Below are 23404 nucleotides of genomic sequence, written 5' to 3'. Positions count from 1 at the left end.
CATTCGGTTGAAGAGCCACCGCCGTTTTCAACGCCTTCAGAAGGGAAACGTCTCCTAAAATAAAAGCTGCCGCAAAGAGAACAAGGTAAAGTGGCTGGGCTCAGAAAAAAACTTTGAGGCGCTGAGTCAGTAGCGGTCCCAGAGATTGGTTTGAGGTTTGAGGGGGGGGCGAATTCGATACCGAAAAAGTATTGTTCACAAACGTATAGCATTTTATTTCAACAATATTTACATATACTCCTAATACACCGACATAAACAACTGTACAAAGGCCTAAATTTTATATATACATATAAAAATTGATTCTATTTATCAGACATTGTTTATACTTGCAGAGGGAAAATTAAACACTTTGCCATACATAATTGCACATCACTGGAACAGTTTGAGCAATAATTATTTATACACGTTACAAAACGGTATCGAGCCCTTGCGATTAAAGCTATATAAACGCTGCCGGTGCCAACAAACGTACAAAAGCTCACTGTGTTTTTCTTTCATTTATAGATTTCGCTCCCCTTTTGCGAGGTGGCTTACGATCAATTTTTTTGTACAAGAAATGTGCACGTACAGGATATCCCAGCTATCAGAATCAGAATCAGAATCAGAATCAGAAAAAGAGTTTATTTGTTCGTTGATTATGTATACATGAGTGACAATACAGAAGGAGGTCCCAGAGCCAAAGGGCTGAACCAAGACTATCATGCACCAAGATTAAAAAAAAGAGTAATGACGTAAGTCGAAGCAAACCAAGTGCATAATGTTTGCAGTATACTGTGGAGAAGCGGGCAGCATTATTTTCGTTAATGAGGCTTAACTAAAGAATTGTAATTAATTATGTAACTCTAGAAGTACTGTCCTAATCACTAAAGTGTCAATGAGGCGCTTGTAGGTGCCCACAAGGGGCATCTAACTGCGGTATTTTCGGCGACGAACTAATTGCGTACTCATTTATTCTGACTGATGAAGAAAACCCGGGAAATATGAAAAATACCACGTGACGGCGCTTCGGCGCGCATTAGAGTTCCTGTATATTGCTCCCCTAGGGGAGCTATACAGGAACTCTAGCGCGCATTGTAAAGCAGCGTCACCAAATAAGCAGATTGAAAGCAACTGCATGCTTCGCCTGTCACCCGCCCGAAGAGACAGCACATCACCTTGATAATGGCATGTATGGAAGGAGCAGCAACAGGAAGATTCACGGGGCGCGTGTGTATAGATAAGGCACAAACTCGGTCGCGATTTCTCCTTTCTTTCTTTTGTTTATTTCATTCTCCCTAACTCAGAGGCAGCCTGTTTGAGGGCATTGCTTTACGATGCGCACGGAGGCGCCGGCACGTGGTATTTCTCATATTTCGCGGGTTTTCTTCCTCAGTCAGAATAAACGAACACGCAATTAGTTCGTCGCTGAAAATACCGCAGTTAGATGTCCCTCGTGGGTACCTACAAGAGCCTCATTGGCACTTTCGTGATTAGGACAGTACTTCTCGAGTTTGAAAATTAATTTCAATAAATTAGTCAAGTCTCATTAACGAAAGAAATGTTGCCCGCTTCTCCACAGTACTGAAAACATTATGCACTAGGTTTTCTTCGACTTACGCCATTACTCTTTTTTAAAATCTTGGTGCATGATAGCTGGGACACCCGGTATATGTCTTTATGCAGGACATGTTTTTTTTTTCTTGAAGAAACTTGATGGAAGAGCTGCATAACACTGATTGGGGGAATTATGGTGCAGATATGCAGCAATGGTTTCATGAAAATTAAATTTGTTTCAGTTTCAGTGCAGGGAAAACTGGAAGCATAAAGTACAACCTGGACATTCCGCTTGTTTCGTTGCCTCTCGCCGGTGTTGCTGAAGCTGAGAACCTCTTTGTGGGGGCGTAGGGGGGATCACCCCCTTCGTCCCCCCACCCCCCACCGTTTGGCACCGCCACTGCATTGAGTGGTCATCGAACCCAGGACCTTGGGAAGGCAAGTAAAGCACGCATTCTCTCTCTCCCTACCCTCCTCCTCCATGTTTCTAGGTGACCAAAAAAGAGCCTATTACTTTGTTGTGGCCTTCGACTTGTGGAAAAATGTCAATCAATCAATCAATCAATCAATCAATCAATCAATCAATCAATCAATCAATCAATCAATCAATCAATCAATCAATCAATCAATCAATCAACCAATCAATCAAGGAATTTTATTTTTCGTCATATATACAGCGAAAAAAAAGGTGGTCGGAGAAAAATCCGCACTTTTGCAGCTTGACGAAGCTCCATCAACCGGTACAAGCTGTGGTAGGTGCGAGAAAAAAAGAAAGAAAAAAAGAGGAAAGAGAAAAAACAAAGGAAATAAAGAAGAAGACAAACAAAAATACAGCCTGTAAAGTTCGGTCAAAATTTCACCCAGGATACAATCCGATGAAACCGCAATTATGCATGTAAATATATATTAAAACACGTCAAAATGATATGCATCTCACTCGTGAAGCGAAGTCACACACACACACACACACACACACACACACACACACACACACACACACACACACACACACACACACACACACACGCGAACGCACGCACCCACGCACGCGTACGCACGCACACACGCACGCACGCGCACGCACGCACGCACGCACGCACGCACGCACGCACACACAGGCACACACGCACACACGCACACGCACGCGCACACACACACACATATGAAGCATTATTAGAGAATGACACGGGGCTTAAAACTCACAGCACTGAATTAAATAAGCAATAAACAACCAGAGAACAAAGGAAACAAGAGCTATAAGTGAAATCAGTGACAAGGTATACGTCAGGATGTTGCGGTACAGCGAAGTACAGAAAAGCACTATTTTGTTTATAGTCCATACGCACGGCTCATGGTGCAATGACTCTGACGTTGCTTGGTAGACCGTTACGCTCAACATTAATAGGCTAACCACTGATTCAAGCAAAATATAGGCACAGTGTACCCACTTGAGTGGAGTAATCGGTGACAATGAAAAGCCCGAATCTTTCTGAATGTACCCCAGCGCCATCTAATGATTCGGCACCGATTTGGAATGAAACAAACGACTTGCTTAATTACATAATCTATTTCATGCTGCAACCTTTTTACACGGCATGATATCTCTCGCAGTTTGCCCAGTTACACGCCGCTGGAAGATTTACTGGTCAAGGAAGAATAGAGGCTTGAACGGTCACGGGTCCTGTTGTGTCTGGTACAATTTATTAAAAGGAAAGAGCTGGCACGTTTTATTTTACTGCAGACCAATAGCTCGAGCAGGAGGACTGCATATATCACAAAAGAAACATCTGGCGTACATACGGCGAACTGTACAGGATAAGCCAAGACATTGATAGGATCAGATAGCCCAAAGGAAAATTAGGAACCACAATGTACCGGAATGCACTTTTGACCTGTTATGTTCGTTATAACCACAATGACCAGCTAAATGTATTAACATTTGGAACGGGCTCACTTTTCGTTTCACCGGTTACAGTTGTGCTTTTTAAACGCAACAGGGGACTATTGCTCGAAGTTACATGCACCATAATACAATACACGAACACAATGGCCGAGCACAATACACAATACAATACACGGACCGCAATATTCGAGAAGAGACACAGGCAGGGATCGCAGTACCCGAATCCAAGTAAAGCACGTCTCCACGTTATAATTATTCTGTGCGTTCATCAAAATGTGGATGGGATAAAAATTACGACAGGAATCCTACATTAATTAGTAACGGTTTATGGCTACAACGCGACGGAAAAATTCATATAATAAATACGACGGGAAAAACAAAAATACCGTTAAAATATTTTCCTTGCATTCTTATTACACATGTTCCGATGTTTTACTTATTTAATGCTATAAAAATACCTAGTAGCCCATCTCGTTCACCATAAAGAATAGTAAGGTGAATACGTTTATAAGATATCACTACCAGAACCTGCACTTCTTGTCTGGGTTCATGAGCGTGCCGCGCGCGCAGTTGAAGGCCTCTGAGAATTCTGGCATTTGCATTAGCGGCACAACGCAGCGACTCCAGTTCGGCGCGTACGGCACCCTCGGGTCGCGCATGCGCGGTGGTGGCTTCGGGTCGCATTGCTTGGCGCAGTGGGCGATAAAGAAGAGCTGGCGCTCGTTGAAGCCAGCCACGCTGACGCTCGATGCGACCTCGATGCTTGCTCCCTCGTGGCGTGGGACCATTGCGGTGAGGTTTCGGAAAGCGTCAAATGCCACGCGCACGCCCATCACGTCGGCCAGGTTCTCGGAGTCCAACGTGGGGTCGAGGACCACCGCGCGCCTTTTCTGCAGCGCCTGTACAACAGAAGCGCCCCAGGCGCACCGAAAAAAAGCTTAGTTAACTTGCACAGACTAAAAACAGTGGATTGCATTGGTTCTCTCGACTTTCAGTGCCTAGTTACAACACTGAAGAAAACTAACATGCTTATATTCTCAAAATACTAGAGTAGAAGATATCATAGTTCAAATCAAGAAAAAGAAATGGCCGTGGGCTGGCCATGCGGTCAGATGAAATGACCACCGGTGGCACGCCAGGGTAAAAGAGTAGATACCGAGAGACGGGTATTGAAAAAAAAGGGGAAGACCATTAACTCGTTCGAAGGGCGATATAAAAGAATTCGGATGCAAAGATTTGTTTGATTGATTGATTGATTGATTGATTGATTGATTGATTGATTGATTGATTGATTGATTGATTGATTGATTGATTGATTGATTGTAGGGTTTGAAGCGCTGACTCTACACAGGCGATGAGGCGCGCCGTAGTGCAGTGCTCCAGATTAATTTTGACAGCTTGGGGATCTTTAATGTGGGCCGAAATCTCCAACACACGGGCGTTTTTGCTTTTCGCCTCCATCAGAAAAGCGGCCGCCGCAGCCGGGAATCGAACCCGCATCCTTGCGCGCAAAGATTGAACTCAGGCAGCTCAGAAAAGGAGTGGTTGGAGGTGGATATGGGAGAGGCCTTCGTCCTGCAGTGGACCTAGTGAGCTGTTGTTGTTGATGTTGATGATGATCAGCTGAATTATTTCCAAACCATCTAAGAAAAAAAGAAGCTAAGGTGTTTCGACCTCTTCGGCAGAAAACACTAGTTTCCCCGGGTGACTTACCTGGCTTGAATGTGAAAACTCTATGACTTCGTTCGCGATATTTATGAAAGACGTGTGACGCCACATAGTGTTTGCGTGCGTGAGCTGGGAGACAGCGACACCATTTGAGTGGCATCAAGTCCCTGTCATCTGGCTAACCTCACTGAATTTTACACCTCCGACGCTACGGCCTTGATGGTGTACTTGCGTTGTCGACCGTGCGTAGCCGACGCAGCAACTGGGGGTACACCGAACGGCGAAGCACTTTCCATCACAAGACGCGGTGATGGACAGTTTCGGCGGACACCGTGCAGACTGAAGCGTACGCCTGGCACGCTATGGAGCCGCGAGATACGCTCGATCGTTTCGCGCTGAAATTTGTAAAGACGATGACCTTTCTTGGTCTACTTAAACCAACAAACACCTCATACTTCTAAATTGTTAAGCAAAAATAAACCTTCAGCATATTTGATGCAAAACATGAATACGGACGGCACTACCAGTGTTATTTTATTAAAAATAGATGTGCGTTCGATTTCTGCCTTAGAAAATAATAAAAAAAAACGTTGAAAGCAATATTTTGACGTAAAATACAAAATGGTATTGCACCCGAGCATGGATTATGAGGCGGCATTCGAAGCCGAACAGTAACGGAAGGTTCCAATAGATGACGCGCGCGAAAATTGAATTGCCTTGAGCAAACCTTCACCGGGTTTATGGTAGGAGGAGCCAAGAGGGGCAAGAAGAGCATTACAGGTGAGAGGGAAAGAGAAGAGAGGCATTCACATGGCATGGGGGGTACAAGGCTAACGTTTTTCGATAACATTTGCAGTGAAGTAAGCTGGTACGCGTCCAGTTTCGTTTTCAGATGGCGTGGTGTTATCACACCATGGAACAACTGCTAACGCCGGATTTTTCCCCTCGTGGGGCACTTCGCACTGTAAGCCCGAAGTTAGTGTGGTCAGGCAAAATGGTCGTTGGTATGAAAGTTTTAAAAGACCGTAGTTCACAGGAAAGCATCGAAACGGGAAGTGTCAGCCACCAAAAAAAAAGAAGTAACAACTAAACCCCCGACCACGATTGCCACAGGAGAGAATAAATCTGCCGACGGAGAAATTTCGTTCCCGCGATTACGTATGACTCGAAGGTCACCAAACCCTTAAAAAAAAGGCTACACTTTAGAGAAACGAACATAGAAGCGATACCGAAAAGGTTTGCCTAAATATGGATTCCCCAACAGGTTACACTGCAGATGATGGATAGCAACAATAAAGAAAAAGGCCATTCGATAAGGAGGGAAGTGTTTTTGCACAGAAGGAAATTAAATGGTAAAGGTACATGCAACTGGACTCCTGTTCCGTGATGGTTCGCCTGAGAACGCACAACACCTAGCGAAAATGAAAAGCGAAGGCAATATCGGCACGTGGTCGTAAGTTCGGTCGGCAGTCTTCGAGTTTTGCTTCGCCATTATGGCCAAGTACCCTGAGGCTGAAGGCAGTACAGTTAAACCTGCATGTAACGAAAGTATATGTAACGAATTCTTGAATTTAATGAAGTTCATCAATTCCCTATTACCAGCCGCACTGAAACTTGCGTTTGCGACCTCAATTTAACGAAGGCGTAGCGACGGCTAACCATGATTTAACGAATTTGTTACGCTGAGGAGCCCTTCTTCTCGCGCTTTTTCTGAAAAATCGGCTGGAGAAATGCACTAATTTAGCGAGTTTCGTCCTCACCGCAAACTATGTATACTGTGCGTTTCCAGTGTCACTGCGGTGTTGGTTAAATGCTAGGCCTGCCTGTCGGCGTGTAGTCGCCAGTCTCTGCTGCTATCTGTGGTGTCGGTTCGTCGGTGATCTATTCAGCTGAGAGAAAACCAGAAGTTTTGTCTTCTCAAGACAAGCGCACAATTTTAAAGGCTGTCTCCGCTGGCGAGAAAGAATAATGTTGGCGCCTGGTATAGTATCCCAGCTAGGCCCCTCTCAACCATTTTCAGGGCTGAAAAAATCAAGTTCGCGAAAACGCGTACTTTCAGCATACGTTTGTTCCTTGAAACGGGTTAAGGCACCCGAGAGTGTCAAAATGCGAAAGAGATACTTAAGTTACGTTTGTGAATACGGGGGGAAGTGACCTTGCCTTTTTGGAGTGCCGTGTAGTGACTAAGGTGGTGGGAAAACAGCGGGCGGAAATCATGTAGCTTTTAACTGTGAAATAAATCCTTAAGAGTTAGTTCACCACCACTGCAGTCTAGCATTTTGGTTTTGTTTCTGCTTCATTCATGCGAGCCTTAACTCGAAACCTACATGTAACGAAACCCTGCATGTAACAAAAAATTGCGCTTTTGTATCAACTACGCCATACCCAGGTTTTACTGTCCGAACAAGAACAGGGGATCGACACCATAGGGTGCTTTTACGCATATAGGAGGCGAGAAAAGCCGAGTACGTTTCCTTCCACATATAGGCGCCTCATATACAAAATGTAAAGTTAGATTTTCTCCTCCTTTACGCATAAATTTTGACGTTTCTCGCTCTGCTTTTTTGTCTTTGCTGTTTTTCACAAAATGTGCACCTGCTGCCGTGAAGGGCGCTGTGTTCAACGATGATAGAGGGATTTTCTACTTCCAAGTTCTACGGATGTCCGCACACCTTGTTCTTGAACATGTCTTAGGGGATGTGTTCTCATCATAAAGGAGAATAGAAAAAGAAACCGCGTGTCTTACCTCTTCATGACTGGAACGCAGGCAAAGCGCCTGCGCCGTGTATTTGCCGGTAGCCCGCTTTGGCCACCACTTGCTTTCCGCGCCAGTCTCGTCGTAGCCCCGGCCTCTGACGTCGAAGGCGTGCATCATTTCGTGACCTATTACCTGCGGAATTTATGCGAAATGGGAAAATCAGTTTGCTTGCAACCCATTCGCGGAAACGTTTTCTGGGTGGAATTTTTTTTCCTGCAGTTGTATTCTATCGCTTGACCAGCATTCTTTTTCATAATGTCAAGTATTTAGCTAAGTTCGAAGGTACACCAGCTGAACCCATCGTGTAGGAGACGTTCACTAAACGCCGCAGTCATGTAATAAATATAACTTTCACCCATCTGAAATATCGCTTAAAGCAGCATTTTATACATTAGTTTTTTTTTATTTGTGACCTTCCTATCACAATGCACTGTAGACGCCCCATTCGGGGGTAGCGTAAATTTCCCATGGGCTGCCCCATCGAATGTCTGTAGGCTGGGGAATAAGAATAACGTCGCAAAAAAAGATATTGAAGCGCGCAGCATGCTTCGTACGACATACGCTGCCACGCGTGCTTCATTTTAGCCTTCCGTCCGCCGCTGTCCGCTGCGGGCCCTACCTTGTTTACTTTCACAGATTCCAACTAGGGCAAGCTTGTACCAAATATAAATTGGGATATAGGATTGAGGCACAGAGCTCAAGGAAACGATCTGAGCTTTAGTTCTCCGGAGTGGCCAAGCCTGCTGTTGTGCAAGCTCCGGTATCAGGTAGAATGGGGGCGTATCAGTGAACGCGGTAAGCAAAGGTGAAACACTGGGGGTTCACCGCTGGTTAAATGTCGCGCGCATCCGCGGCTGTACCTACGTCCTCTGCCCAAAGAGTACTACCAGTAAGGGGCCAGATGGCTGAATGGGGGCTGCATGAACAGGACACTTGGCTCACAGGCATTTTGTTGCACGTCACTTCAGTCCCGCAATATAGTCAAAGAACGCACGGGCGAATCCTAGAGCAGTCGCCAGGCTATACGTCCGAGCTTATATTAGGCGGACCCCACCATGGGCATCGGCAGGATTGTGTCTTGTGGGGGAAACCTGTCGCATCGCGGGGCTAGAGGGGTACAGGGCAAGTGCTTGTGTTACCTTGGGAGGGGGGGGGGGGGGGCAAATGCATATTTGGCACTCTCCCTGCCGACGTCCATGGACCCCACAAATCCACAAGGTGGAGCGCTGAGAGTTCCAGACACCAGCATATGGTTTGTGCGCGTTTCAGCGCATAATTTCTTTTCTCTGACAACCGACTTCCAATTTTCACCCCATTGTCTCGTTTTGTCCAAGTGAATATGTGCCAACAAGGTGTTAACTTGCTCACTAGTACGCGCTCCCGATACCATTTTACCCTGCCTCCTTACCGCTGTCCCTCTTCGTATGCCGCCTCAGGACCAATATTGGAATTTAAACCGCATCAGTCCTGGTGTTTTGCATTACGCTCACTCAATTGGTCGCGTTAAATCACTGCTCACACTCAACTGATCAGTTCAATGAAATCCGCACGCTGCAGCCATCGCCTCAAGTTAACGACGTCAAGCGATCGCAGTCACTGGGCAGTACAATTTTCAGCTCACCCCTTACTGCGGAGCATGGTAGGTGGTGAGCTGAAAAGCTACAAAAGAAGGCGGTTCTAATCATTCTGAATGCAGCATATGATATTCACGCAGCTTGTTTTTTAGAAGATATAACTTTGGTAGCAGTGACCCATTTTTACCTTACCGCGCAAGCATTAAGAAATCATTATGAAATTATATAGGAATTTACTGCGTGACACCTCCAAACTTACTCTCAAAACAACCCACGCATCATTTGCCAATTTGACCGCTTGGAAACACCGACTGCATAAAAAAATTATGGTGAACAAATGCTACGCTATCATCCGGGATTTCATTTTTACAATCCGCCATGTTGATGAACCATCTGTTTCATGTATATTAAATTTGTATGTATAACGTCTGTGCCCGTTGCATCTGCTCTGCATAGGAGCCGTGGAGCCCGCCAAGACTATTTCGAGTATTTTTATTCCGCGTCCTCGACACTTCGTGTTGGAATAAACTTTTTGGTTTGATTTTATCTGACTTGATTCATTTCGATTTGTTTTGCGTCGCTGCACTGACCGATCCGATGCCCCCGTAGTTGTAGCCGGCGACAGCCCCGAAGAAGTACACCACGGGCTGCACCAACGCGGCCGCAATGTTCACGGTGTTGGTAGGGTAGGTGTTCTGCGCATTCGCCGCCGCCAGGGTGAACATGATCTCTGTCGGGTGTCGGATCTGGGCTCGGCGTTGGAACCGACTCGCGTTCAGCCAAGACAGGACGAAGCTGCTGCCGCCGTTGCTCAGTTTGCCGCCCACTGTCTCACCGTCGCCTTCTGCAATGTGAACACGAGCCCTCTGAAGCAGGAATTCAACGGCTGAGGGACGATAAGAGGAACAAATAGCCTTCACGAAAAGCGTGAAGCTTTTTGCGCTTTTAGGGGCGAAGCACCTTAGGACCTTGCTTTGTCCGGTGCTTGGCGCCCGTGTACACAGTGTTGCGCATGCGCGAGGAGCATTGGATTGGATTGGATTTGGATTTGGATTGGTTTGGATTGAAATGGATTGGATTGGATTAAACTGAATTGTATCGGATTGGATTGGATTGAAATTGTATATACTGTACGCACGCGTTGTCACTCATTTACATGCGGGTGTGGGCAGTGCCACGGGTGATTTACGGTAAGAACGATCCCCAGTGCTCCACCCACTCGTCATGATTCACTTCGTGGGGACGCGTGAATTTTTCTTAGGCAAATGGGAGTGGCGATGAAGCCAGGCAGCGGCTCTTCTGGCACTTTCATTTGCAGACTTTGGAAGTGGTGGTAATTCGAACATGCGCGTGGGTATAATAAAGTGTCACACTTCGAAATGGTGTGCACGCTGTCTTGAGCATTACAGAGTGGGAATGCTTCGTATGGGGTGATCAATGTATGCGTGCGTGGGTGTGTGTGGGTGCTCACGTGCGCGCACGCATCAACCCCCTCAAGGCTCCTATGAGCTTATGGGCCAGAAATATTGAAATATTTCAGCACCTTTCTTTCTTTGCCCGCAAATGAAGGCTTACAACCAATGAAACACTAAATTAGTTACATCCCATAATAGCACGCTTCAGAAGTTGCCACAGATGAACCGGCTCGTGTTACGGCTGGCTGATTCGGGTAACATGGGGTGCAGCTCCTTGCAACCCTGTATCGTACGGGAAACCATGAACCTCTTTCGCAGACTTCACACTTGAGTAGTTTTATGGCCTCTCGACAAAGAAAAGAAATAAAAAGCTGAACTATGGCTGTGTGCTTGTATTTTACAGACCTACCTGGACGAACTCGTAACAAAACTAAAGTGCTTTCCCGGATCATTTAATGCACGTCACATATTCATTTTCTGTTCTGGCTTTTAAAATGTGGGCGCGGTGTATACAGTTACATCAGTGTGCCTCTTCAATTATCAGTCCCGGACCGTCTGCGGACTGCCCGGGACCCGTTCCGACACTTCATCTTCTCATGTATTTTTATGGGGGTCCCCAGTCCGAAGGCCGTCCTCGGCTAGCGCTGCCCCCCCCCCCCGACTACCCAGGACTGGCTAATCGAGGATGCCCAGTGTAACGCCTGCCGTTCTGTTTCACTCGAGCATATTGCTAAGAGGATATCAGAACCATGTTGATTCAACGATAGAGCTTCATACTAATATATACTACGGGGAAACCTGGCGCCACTGTTTCGGCGAGCCGCGCTTCAGCGAGCATTCCGTAATGTATCGAGGAAGCACGCTCCACTTGCTCTTGGCATGTCTCATGAACAGGCTGAAAAGTTGCCTCTGGCTGTAAAAAAAGCAACATTATTACTGCAGAAGATTAATCAAATTTGATTTGTTATTATAAAATATAAGTTCCAAAAAGATTTATTTGTCAGGGATTATTTAGAAGATTTATGCAATGTGAACAAGATAAAGATGTTATCCTTTTTTATTGATTTTGGCTTCGAGAAAAAAACAGAAGCCTTGTGGCTAGCCAAGCCAAGTAGGCAAGGAATGTCGCTAGCTGCAATAGCAGCGCCCATGACGGGCCGCGACTTCAGCGCCACATATCCCTTTAGTATATATTAGTACGAAACTCTGTGGGATCAAGATTTTACCATAGGCCATGTTTGAGAAAGAAAATGTTTTCAACGGGACGTTTAACAACATTCTGAAGCACATTTTCTGTGGTTACATTAAGTCCATACCCAGCTTTCTCGCTCAAATTTCCGACCTCTCAGGAACGTAGCAAAACCACTATAGGAAAGTGATATTTGGCATAAAGGAAGATGTCAAGGTAGAGATGAAAACACTAAAAGAAATTTCCAGGATTCTAAATATTTTATGTGTAATTCGCTGTCAAATCTTGCTCCCCATGCATTTCTGCGGGATAGTTTCCATGGCTCAGGAACCTAGTTTCGCAACGTTCGGGGCTTCAAACTGTGCACAAAGTAAATTTTAACCCCCATTCATAGCAGCGCAAAGGAACTTTACATTTCGCTAAATACCTACAGAGTAATCACTGTTGAAAGGACTGCCATGAGCGGGAAAGCTGTAGTACTGCTAAGCGTGCACTTTATCCGGCTCCGATAAATTTACGCCAAGTTCGCATTTCACCTCGCGTTTACGTCGCAAACTATGGACTCGCATCCGGCGACAATATTTTGGAAGTTACAACGTGATGACATTTCGCTCCGAATCTACCCCTGTGTAGCCGGTGTGGTGGGGCCTGTGCGTAATACACACACTAGTTAAGTGGAAAGCGCTTGGCAGAATAGAACAGAATGTCCTGAATTAAATTGACACAATATTAAACTCCATCCATCATACTTTTCGCTGTCAATCCTATGCTTTCTTTGTTGTTAACTTTTTAGTAGAGAATACATTTTTACGTCCTTTTTCGTGCCACACACAATAACAACCTGGCCCTTTACACCAGCTGTCTGGTCTGCCCTTTAAACCATTTAACTTTATCTGAAAACAATGTTAGTAGTTCTTTGCACTTGTATTTATTTTGTGATAATTTCTGATGTTTGGCCTCTGTTGGCCTTGCGCCATTAAATCATAATCATCACCATGATCATCGGAATCCACTTGTGTACCTGCCGCCGTGCTTGCTAGGGTCACGTCCGGGAGGTCCTCGTAGAACTCTTCGAGTAGCGCGAGCCGTGTCAGGTTCAAGGGGAAGCCGATGAAAAGTCTCATGCTTTTCACTTTCCTTCTAGCAGCATTTTGAGCGGTCCTGGGCAGCCACCCGGAGTTGCCCACAGTAGCTTTTACGGACTCCCGGATGCGGCGGCCCATGTACGCTGTGTCACGGAGGGCATCCACTGTCACCACTGCGGCGGTGTTTGTGAGACCACAAAATTGACGGGAGACATGAAAACATAGATAAACAAAAGAAATCCTTATCTTACGTACAAAGTACTTAGAACCAGTGTGCGCCTATAATAAGACGTCCACAGGAGTGAGACCCAGTCGTTAACGTGACCTGAACGTCAACTAAACACGATTGCAACCAAGCACGATTGCGTAGAAAGCACTATTTATTCTGCTTCCTGGCCATACGGTTTACAGTGGATTAGCTGTCATTAACCAGACCTCATAACTAGGATGGGGTCACCAGAGCATTTCTAAATGTGTCCATTCCCGATAACTCTGTCCTCAAATATACCGGCGACGCTCAAGGTTATAAAGAATGCTGTTACCGTACATAGCTGCGGATGTCGTCTTGTTGTAGAGCCTGCCTCGTCAGCATTGGTGGTGAATGCTACTTGGAAGCGTCAAAGACATGCATCGTTCGTAGACCAGAATATTACACAAAAGTACGGACATTACCATAGTTTCTAATTTTTTGTGATTGGTGGTAGAACGCAGGTTAATAATCGTTTTGCAGCGTGAGCTTTTTGAGGAGATTGCCTGCTGAAAGTCACCTCCCATTCATAAACAACCAGTCTGCACACAACTGCAGGGCTTCTCTCCTTTGTATTCAACAAAAAATAGAGCCGCCGCAAACAGAACAGAACACCTGTCCTTGTGCTTAGGTGCAGGCTGACTTAGCTAGTGCTCTAGCACTGCGGGTGGGACGTGTGGTGTAACGGATGCAAACAAAATGGTACTACTATAAATTGCCACCACACGACTCCACTGGATCTTGGTTGGACAGGGAGTAAGTAGGCGAGCAGGCGTATACAATTATATCGTATGTTCTCCTGTACCCTGAAGCGGCACTCCCTTGTAATATCAAATTGGGACCGTACCTTCACGATAAGACAGAGTACCCCTCTCTCATCCTTTGTTGGACAGAGAAGAACCAGCACTACTCAGATAAGCCCAAATGAACATACTACAAACACCGGCACGGTTACACCGCCTAAGACCTAGAACCGCGAGCACGCCCCGTAATGCAGCCAGTGTAACGTGACACTCAAAAAAGCACATACCCTGTGGGAATGCACAAACACCCCATTCGGAACTGTGATGGCTCATGTTCGCTGAAAAGAATTCAGCCGGTGGCTGGCCTCAAGAAACAAAAAGAAACATACTGGTACCGTGTTATCTGGCGAGCGCCACCAATCTCGGGAACCAGCGCTAAAAGAGACTAGCGCTGGTTCTCAACTTGTACAGGGCCAGTGTCTGTGTGTGCGCGTGTGTGCATTGAACTTCAAAGGGTCGGCGACGGCACAGCGGTCTGTGTCCCTTCCGAAAAACGGTCCAGCGAGCCACAAGGGCCCGGCGTAACCAGGCCAGCAATGGGACTTTCGGGGGCCTACGCGGAGAGGTGAGTGCGTTGGGAAGCGCCAATGACTCCCCTTGTAGAGGGCATCTTAGTACCGTCTTTGAGACGCCAGTCGAAACCCCCGATAAGAACTCCTTCTGTGACAGCCTAAGTGGCTCGTTATGTCCCCGGTGGACACAAGGGGACAACGGTCACTGACGGTGTGGGAGAAGGAGTGGAAGAAAGCGACGAAAGGTATATAAATAGTAGGCCGACCGAGGGAGGGAAGAGCAATCCGAGGAGCGAACGAGATGACTCGCGGGAACCACTGGGCAGAAGGCAAGGGATCTTCGGGCTCCGGAGTCTAGCCATCGCTCGAGTGCGACGTCTGCCCACCTGCCTCAACAATTAGCTAACCGACGTACAGCCGCCGTATGGGCCCGAGCCAAAGCAACCTCATCGCGGCAGACTTCTGCCCTTTGTTCGAGCTCGAGCCGGGGAAGCCTCATCGCGGCGTACGCCACCTTTTCGTACGATCCGAAGCAGGCTCATCACGGCGGGCCCTTCGTTCGATCCCGAGAAGGAGAAGCCTCATCCCTGCGTACGAGACCGACCTCTTCGTTCGAAACCGCGGGAGCCTCATCGCAGCGGGCCCTTCATTTGAGCCTGAGCCACAGCGCCGTGACCGAGGCAGACTCCACGCTCAAGCCCGCAGCAGCCTGGTTACGGCGAACGTCAGGCCCTTCCTACAACAGCGTGCCGCATCACGCCGAAGCAGCCCAGCGATGCCGAGGCGTAAGCGAGATTGAGCCAGTTGATCCTATTAAATACTAATGTAAAAACTTCCAAGTGTCTGTGCCTCCATCTCCTCATGCCCAAAGTGGATCCAGGGTCACTTTAGAATCCCGACCATCACAGAACACATCACACTAATGAAAGGCTGGTTACCGCATGCAGTCACTAAGATCAACTGAACCTGTTGACCTACATCCGTATTGCTACCAGTAGCTGACAGGCGGCTGCCAGATACTACTCCAACCACCGCGATCATAAAAAAACAAAGTTCTCTCTTTTTTTCTCCGATAACTCACCATTGTATATGTACTTGGAAACGAGCGCTGCTTCCAGCATATCACTGACGTCGCGGTAACACCGAGCCTGCAGCTCCTTCAGAGGCCCGCTCCTGGTTTTACCGTCAGCGTAGGGCACCAGTTGACGCAGCACGCTCCACGAAAGCAGGCGCAACAAACTCAGGCGCTTCAATTGGGTCAGGAGCATGACGGTGAGCCTCATGGCGAGTGGCTCCAGCAAGATATCATCTCGCATGCCATACGTGTGGTCGCTGTGTCTGAGAACCATAGAAGACCACTCGTCTGCATAGGAAAGACAAGCAAAACGTTGATTGAAGAGAGCAAACGTCTACTCCCAATCAGATAATTCTCCTATAATACACATTAGGGAATTCCCCAGAACGGAAGGTAGAAGGAAGAAGCTGGTGAGTGGGTTCAAAACGCGACGAAAAGCTGAGTAAAGCCGCCATCACGGCTTTGTGGCACTGTTGCTTTTGGCAGTATTTAGCAATCCCTAAATAAAGCTGAAACGCTGGTGTAGCCATTTTTACATTATTTGTACAATGAATGAATGGATGATATAAAAGGATGTCATTATTTCAATTAAACGAATTACGAACCAAGCTAACTATAAATTTAAAAAGTTCCTCAGGTTGTGTAAGTCAGCTTACAGGCTTTGAAGGTGAAAGCATTTTGGCTGCTCAAGACGATATTTTTCCAAGCCTTCATTGTCTTTGCGTGCCTTTCTCCGCTTTCGTTTCTTCGTCCTTCGGCGTCATTCACTTCGACAGGCAGGCTGGGGACAGTTTAAGCGACAGTTTCCTAAGAGTCAGAGTTGTTCATGGTTGGCATGCGGATGTTATGTCCAAGCGCGAACACGCAGTCACACACACACACACACACACACCACGGACAGACAGACAAAGCAGACCACACCACATAGCGTAAATTATGTACGCACTTTATCGAGAGCGCTGTCCCCATCACAGATTTCTCAAACCGCGCGCTTCCAGCTGAAGAGTGGTTTACGCCGCATGAGCTGAAATCTTCATCAGCTGCACTAAACCTCAAACTCCTGAAAAGCACGACCCAGCAGGCCGAGCTACCGTCACCTCCACTGCCTGACACTCACCATTGGTGACGACGCCATTCAGGTACTTCGGCACATCCTCCACGTGTACTTCGTGCGATATTTCTTCGGAGTCGTCGCTGCCCTTGGATATTGCAAACTGCCCCAGGAGGAACGTCACGACTGAAAGAAAAAAAAAACAAAAAAAAAACTATGATTGATGCTTCTGTCATAGGAATGAGAAAAACACGAAAGTGAAATGTGCACTGAAATCTACATCTGAGCATGATTTGCGGGTCGGTGGCTGTCTTGTGGGTGTGCTTGACGAGCGACGTCCTGCTGGCGGGTCGCTTCATCAAGATTTACTGGCATCATTTTTGTGACGGATATGACGTCAGACATATATTTGGGTATCGCGGCATAAAACACTTTCTTGTTAAAATATAAAACCCGAAAACGAACAACCGTAAGTATAATGTACTCCTTAATACTAAAGGTTGCTTCCCCGCAAGAAGACCCCGTGTCCAGGAGTGCACCCTTTACAGGCCGCTTGCTTTGTTGTACAGGCGTCACTTCCGTGACGGATATGGCGTCACCAAAATCTTCGTGTACCCTTGAATAAAACGCTTTCGTGTTAAAAAAATGATCCACCCCTCCGTCTAACGATGATGATGGTTGAACGCGAAGAGGGTTTTCTTGGTTATTGTCTGAGTTTAAACTTTTAATCGCAGCGGTTGGTACTTGACCCTTCGCTATTTGATTCCTCAGGAAGAAAGATTCGCGTTCAACCATCGTTGTCGTTAAACGGACGGGTGCATAAATTTTGTGCCTAATTTTGCAGATCCATATCCCCCTCTAAAAATCCAAACTGCTTCGACCATGTCGGAATGCCGCTATTGGATAGACGTCGGATTCATAACACGATGTACCCAGGCTGCATTTCAACCACGGGAAACATTTTCTTAGGCGCTTCCGCGATCCTCACCATCGCCAAAGGCTTTCCTAAAGTGGGTTGCCGTGGGAATTTAGACTTTGAATCACAGGCAGTTTCAACTTTCACTGGTTGGGATGGCGCTTTGACTCGCACGCAGTTTGGATTTTTAATCGCAGCGGCTTTGACTTCAACCATTCGCCATTTAATTTCACACGAAGAAAGCTTCGCGTTCAACTATCGTCGTCGTTACTCGGAGGGGTGGATGGTTTTTGTGCTTACTTTTGCGCGTCCGTGCACACCTCTCCAAATCCAAATGGTTTCGAGCATGTCCAAAGGGCGCAAATAAAAAAAATTAGCACTTTGTGGTGCACGGCAGACAAACAGGGGAGCTGTGGTTCGTGGTGACTCCCATGTTGGAGCCTCGCCAGGAGGCACCACGTGCGTCTTTTTTCTTTGTATTATTTTGCTGGCGCGACCGGGTGAAGCTCCAGCTTAAACAGCTCTGTTATTAGAAGGGTCAAAATGGCGCAAGCGGAGGGACGTTGGCTTCATAACGCGAGCGATACATGTTCGATTCTGACCGCGGATAGCGTATTTTTCTTGAGGCGCTTCCACAATCACAATCATCGTCAGAGAAAGTTGGCTTCCGCGTAGCGCGTTTTCGGTGGTCACTAAGTAACACATATAATGCTTCGCTTTTAAAATTCTTACGTAGGAGTTGCGGCTTCGCTGTTGCCACGTTTGTTCGACAACACGTCATTTTATCGCTAGATTTATTTTAGCATTTTCTTCGTCAGGAGAAAAAATGATGCAGCTTGCACTAGTGGTGCAAGGCTGAAACTGCAGAGCTGGTTGCCCTCTCCCCTTCGGCAGAGACCCGGATGTTTTGCCTCACATGGATTTCCGAACTTTCCGCTGCAAAGTTCTCCATGACTGCAGGCCCGGATCATTTTGTCCGCAGGCTTTCACAGCTCTCCCAAAAGTGGACCGCGCTAGCACGCGCCAGAATGCGCGGCTACCAACTTTGCGAGCTCAACGTCTGAAGCGTGAACTCGTCGTCTGCGCTCCACATTTTTAACGCGAACGCGCGTTAACTGGTGTGTAGAAGAGCACGCGAAAGATCACGCCAGGAACGCTCGGCAGAGTGTTCTCGAAAATCGAGCTGGCCGACGGGAACGCTCCGCACCTGGCGCAAACCCACGCGAAAGCCGGGAAAACGCTGGGCGCTCTTCATGAGGCGCACGCTGATGTGGCCCCAGCTGGTTTGAGTTTTCTGGTCATGCTTTACACCGGAACTAAATGCTTAAGCAGTTATGCTGTTACAAATTCCGTCTCGCAGTCTTGCCACATTACAGAGACGTAATAACGGACAACTATATAAAGCCCCCCGTCACATGGAACGGCCATTGGGCATCGTTATTGCAGTCGCGCCACAATACTAAAAACGACACTAGCCAATATGTGCAAATGCTATGATATGCTTTCATCAAAACATATACGAACCCCCAAGGGTCGACTTTTACACCAGAGAAAGAGGGGCATTACCAATGGTACACGTAGCCCCACGTTCTTCGCTGCTCTTGCGGTGCTTTGATACAAGAACATCTTCGAAAAGATGGGTTTGTTGGCAGGGTGTTTCATCAGCACTATACCTCCGAGTCGCTTACGCATGGCGACGCATGCATGCGGCCCAAGAAAATGTGCAATAATTATATGTAACAAGTTCGCGTTAATAGCGGATTGTTTGCGCTGTGGATGCTACAAGGGAGCAAAAACGTCTTTTTTTTTTGTCCAACAGCGTGTGCTGTGGCGGGCACTCAAGCATAAATGGAAACACGGGATTGATACTTGGAGCTGTTTGAACCCCATAGAAGCGAAACAAAAGCGACATCTAGGTCCTGTTAATAGTGCTCAACTGCCCTGAATTATTCGTGACTTCCTTTTCTTTTTAATTTCCCATGGCATCATTTCGGTTAGGCCAGTAAAACGAGCTAATGAAAACGATATTGCCCGTAAGGCCCCCAGTTGTCCCATATGAGTAATGTATATAAACAACAGATATTTCGGACAAAATGCAGCCAGAATCTGGATCTTCCGGACAAATATTTTAGCGACAGAGCCACCGTGCGACTCTCGCTTGACGCCATTTTGAATCCTAAGGCACCTGTCTATCTTCGGATTGCATGGGGATCGAATTGACTCCCGCCGGGTAAACAAACTTTCATTTTGGAGGCCATAATTTTGCATTAGTCCGCGGCAGAAGCAATTTACAAAGCCGAAAACAGGTCATACGTGGTCAGTTTGTTTAGACATCGCTTTTTTAGGCCCCAAGTGACGCTCACTCATAAGCAACATCATCCGATTAGGTTAGTCCTGTGTCGGTGTCGTGCACGTTGTTCTTTTATTGATCGGTAGCCATCGTTACGATTATGGTTCACGGGGTTCAACCCATCGCCAATACACTGCTGTTACCATCACAAGGATTTGGTTCAGTCTTATTTAATTGAAATAAAGTTAGTTTTTGGGACTTGCGGAGTTTTCGGACTGCTCGTTTATTCGGACTATTGTTCGTTCCCATCCAGGTCCGAAAAATCGGTTGGATACTGTAGATGTTTTTTTTTAATCAGCACCAAAGACTGTGATTATTTCCCTGTTGAGTCCGTGTCTGCCGGTAATAATTCGTACTATAGCCAACGAAATACGAAGGACATGGACGCACTTCTGCTCTTCATTCTCTTCAATGTCTTCGCTTACTCTTCCTTCGGAACCGCTGCCCTTACCGACAGTTGCACTCACATTAGCACCGCCCTCCGTATCCTATTGCCGGCAACACTGGCTGTCCTCACCTTCGGATTCAGTTTCGGAAATGTCCTCTTTGACTTCTTTGAGTAGGGCGTTGTCCTCGTTCGTTAGGAGGAACCGCAACGTCGCCGAAACGAAGCTCTCGTAGATATCGTTGGCCATCTTTTCTTCGCGATCCTTGTACCACTCGGTCTCGGAATTGCTGAACATAATCTTCAGAAAAGATACAAACGACAACACAGAAAACGTCTTGCTTTGAGTTTATAGGGCTATATCTTCCATGGAAAGCGTAATTTTGGCGGGTTCAAGAACGCGTGCACCGACCTCGCATCGGTATGAGGCGTAAACAAACGCGGACCCTGCTGGCCGGGTTCGCGCTGTGTGGACGCTCTATATAAAAATCTTTAATATTAAAGAGTTTTAGCTGACCGTTTTCAATGATCCGCTACGTTATCAGTGTCCCACTCAGCGCAACCGGAGCCAATGCCTTTCGCGGCCAAGCGCGTCACGCATGCGCAATGGCGCTCCCGCTTGATATCGGAGTGAACCGGACCGTGAAAAACGACCAGTTAAAACTCGCGAGTTTTAGCTGACCGTTACACGGTGGAGCTACTGCTTTGCGCATGCATTTCATTTCAGCCGAGTAGTATTTGCTTATTGTTGCAATTGGAATCGAGCGATAAGGCCAATTCTGCCCCGGAACGAGCCGTCAACGCTTTCGACGCCGAACTCGAAACTGATGGCGCAGAAAAATTATAAGTCAAGTACACATAACAACCGCCAAGCCTCAGGTTGAGCCAAGTTCAAAAATAAAAGGTCTACGTCACACAATCAGCTCCATGGTGGTTGAATGACTGCAGCGCCAGTGTCCCCTCTAGTTTTTAGTGTGAAACTCTACGTTCTCAACGACTCAGGATGAAATGCTCGTTGAAGTGCGACATCGACTACGCAGTAGTGTACACCGGATTTTCGTCTAGCAAACGTTAGTGTGAAACTGTCTAACAGAGTTCAACACACGCAAAAAAATTTCTGCTCAACCTTTCTTCGACAAAAAACTGTTTTCTTTCATAGTTAACTACCTGGCCATGACCAGCTGCTTGGACAGCTCGGTCCTTTTTAAACCACGTGCAGTGTACGTACTATCTGTTTATTTGGGTGTCGCAGTTCGCTTGGGCACTTCCGGCAGTAAGCTGAAGGCAAGGACGCGCTAATATGTCTCCGGCCAATAACATGTTATGCAACTATTCCACTCAGTTACACAGGTAAAGTCCAATTTGTCGCACCTGGTGTGGAAATTCCAGCCTGGTCCCTGCCGCCTCCTGTATCTCGATGATGGCCCCGAGTCCCCAGGCCAAGTTGAGTTGCACGATAGATTCCAGAGGGTTCTGGCTGGGGTCCGGGCGAACAGTGTCCAGGCGCAGCATTGTCAGGAACTGCCGGAGCTGCACGGCTTCGGACCTGTTGTGCGCGTAGAGGGACACGCAAGCCCGGTACGTGGCCACGGCCTTCTCGAAGGCAGACTGACCCGTCGGAGGAACACGCGCCGCGGACACCATCGTGGACACTCTGGCACGAATCTCCGCCTCCATCTGCGCGTCCACGGAACGAAAGGAACTACGGATGTTGATGGTGACATTGAACACGGAGCGAGAATATACTGCAAGGAAGCGAAACACTGGTTTCCGCGGCTGCGGGCGAGCGAGAAGATAATGTCACTATGAAAACGAACGCGGACTACAAAGCTTCGTAGCTGCGTCGGCGAAGGAGAGGCTAGGTGTCCTTGATGGGCGAAATGGTAGCGGCCACAATTAATTCCGAAACAACGCAGGGAAATGGCGATTGCGGCGGCCACGTAGATTCTTCTCCCGCAACAGATGCAGTTAGCTTAACCTAAAACAAGCGCTTGTGACGTTATCTGGTCGCTCTATGAAGCATTGTTTCCACTCCTCCGTTCTTACTCTTGCGTTCCGCAAGCCGACGTTCAACGGGTTGTAATGGCGGCTCTCCTGGCGTTGAAGATAGCACGCCAGAGCCGATACAAAATCCGGCTTCCGTAGTTTAAGCTAACGCAATTGACACCACGAACCACAGTATTTGAGTGCTCTGCATGTGCCTTTTTTTTGCATCTAATTTTCAGTAGAGTTCCTTTCCAATGGTCCCACTTGAAGGCTAATCAATATGGTGCTTTCAATTTCTGTGGAAATTTCTGGCAGTCAAGTTATTTAATTAAAATTGCTGCTGGCCCCCTTAGTACTAACAATAAAAACGATTATAACATAACCATTATAACATAACCATTATGACATAACAATAGACACCATTATAACAGAAGCCTTTATAACATGGCGAAGAAACCTTTTTATCTAAAAAAAAAAAACCACCTGCTACAAACCTTGCGTCAATTTGTTGAGAGCATTTAAGACAAAAAGAAACATAGATTTTGTATTCAGGGCGTTCGATAAAGTAGTTATTCTCGACCCGTTTAGAAAAAAACCATTCAAAAAATAAAGTACCATATTTCAGTTGTACTCGCGCTTACATTCACATCTCCTCGTTGAATGTTTTCTCTGCGTAGAATTACTTTGTTCTGCCGATATCGGTAAGAATTTGTGATCTAAACATACATATTGCGCTCTTTTCAGTGCGATGGAGAGCGTTTCTTACTAGTGACAATGCGTCCTTCTTTCGTTTCCCAGCGCAGACGAACCGGAAGAAATCGACGCACGGATCTGCCCTTCGGTTGACAGTGGACTCAAGGAACTTGCGGAGCTGCCTGCAGCCTTCGGTTGCACAGACCACTCGTCTGCCTGTCTTCTTCTTCGGCTGCACCTTGGGTAGAAGAAGACCGC

The 23404-nt window shown here is 47.0% G+C and overlaps 1 protein-coding gene across 1 annotated transcript; it reads right to left on the bottom strand.

Moving 5' to 3' along the window:
- Positions 1–3957: 3957 nt before the first annotated feature.
- On the bottom strand, positions 3958–22111 carry LOC144179794 (neprilysin-1-like). Its single transcript, XM_077708230.1, has 8 exons — positions 21839–22111; positions 20600–20768; positions 16883–17002; positions 15772–16053; positions 13065–13301; positions 10030–10283; positions 7854–7997; positions 3958–4338 (listed from the first exon to the last, which is right to left on the bottom strand). Exons 1-8 carry the CDS (start codon positions 22109–22111, stop codon positions 3958–3960), a joined length of 1860 nt encoding a protein of 619 aa, XP_077564356.1.
- Positions 22112–23404: the final 1293 nt, after the last annotated feature.

The sequence above is a fragment of the Haemaphysalis longicornis genome, unplaced genomic scaffold (genome assembly GCF_048455015.1).
Source record: "Haemaphysalis longicornis isolate Haplotype H1 unplaced genomic scaffold, Haemaphysalis longicornis Haplotype H1 scaffold_4, whole genome shotgun sequence".
Lineage (NCBI taxonomy): Eukaryota > Metazoa > Arthropoda > Arachnida > Ixodida > Ixodidae > Haemaphysalis > Haemaphysalis longicornis.
This window is presented reverse-complemented; position numbering and strand designations above follow the sequence as displayed.

Coding starts and splice junctions, on each gene's coding strand:
- LOC144179794 (XM_077708230.1), bottom strand. CDS start 22,111: ATGGTGTCCGCGGCGCGTGTTCCTCCGACGGGTCAGTCTGCCTTCGAG. Junction 16,054..16,882: donor GAATGGCGTCGTCACCAATG/GTGAGTGTCAGG, acceptor TTTCCTATGCAG/ACGAGTGGTCTTCTATGGTT. Junction 4,339..7,853: donor TGCGTTCCAGTCATGAAGAG/GTAAGACACGCG, acceptor TCTGTTGTACAG/GCGCTGCAGAAAAGGCGCGC.